General features: G+C 66.2%; 1 protein-coding gene across 1 annotated transcript in view; it reads left to right on the top strand.

Annotated features, from left to right (window-relative positions):
* The window catches only part of LOC103907549 (chymotrypsin-C), a 1,593-nt gene that overhangs the window by 263 nt on the left and 872 nt on the right, over nt 1-458 (top strand). The window contains exons 2-4 of the mRNA XM_019474715.1: nt 6-103; nt 181-306; nt 390-420. Of these exons, the coding sequence (XP_019330260.1) occupies nt 6-103; nt 181-306; nt 390-420 (255 nt within the window). The remainder of the gene's footprint in view (nt 1-5; nt 104-180; nt 307-389; nt 421-458) is intronic.

The following is a 458-nucleotide window of genomic DNA, read 5'->3' as shown; positions in this document are numbered from 1 at the left end:
CGCAGATCTCACTTCAGTACAGCCGCTCCGGGGCTTGGCACCACACGTGCGGCGGGACCCTCATCGCCCCCAACTGGGTGCTGACGGCTGCCCACTGCATCAGGTGGGTGCTGGGGGGATCCGCACTTTGGGGGCAAGACGTTTGTGGAGAACTGACACCCCCCTCTCTCCCCCCGGCAGCTCTAGCATGACGTACCGCGTGGTGCTGGGCATGCAGGTCCTGTCGGAGGAGAACGAGCCGGGCTCGGTGGCCATGGGCGTGGAGAAGATCATCGTGCACGAGAAGTGGAACTCCTTCCTCATCATGTAGGGGACAGGATGTGTCGGGGGCGGGCGGGGGGCATCACAGCTCAGGGTTCCCTGTCCCCACTGCTCGGCTGTCCCCGCAGCAATGACATCGCCCTGATCAAGCTGGTGCAGGCGGGGGGGGGGAGGGAGAGGAGACAGCCCGCCCGTCC

Source organism: Aptenodytes forsteri, unplaced genomic scaffold (genome assembly GCF_000699145.1).
Source record: "Aptenodytes forsteri isolate BGI_AS27 unplaced genomic scaffold, ASM69914v1 Scaffold61, whole genome shotgun sequence".
Classification (NCBI taxonomy): domain Eukaryota; kingdom Metazoa; phylum Chordata; class Aves; order Sphenisciformes; family Spheniscidae; genus Aptenodytes; species Aptenodytes forsteri.
This window is presented reverse-complemented; position numbering and strand designations above follow the sequence as displayed.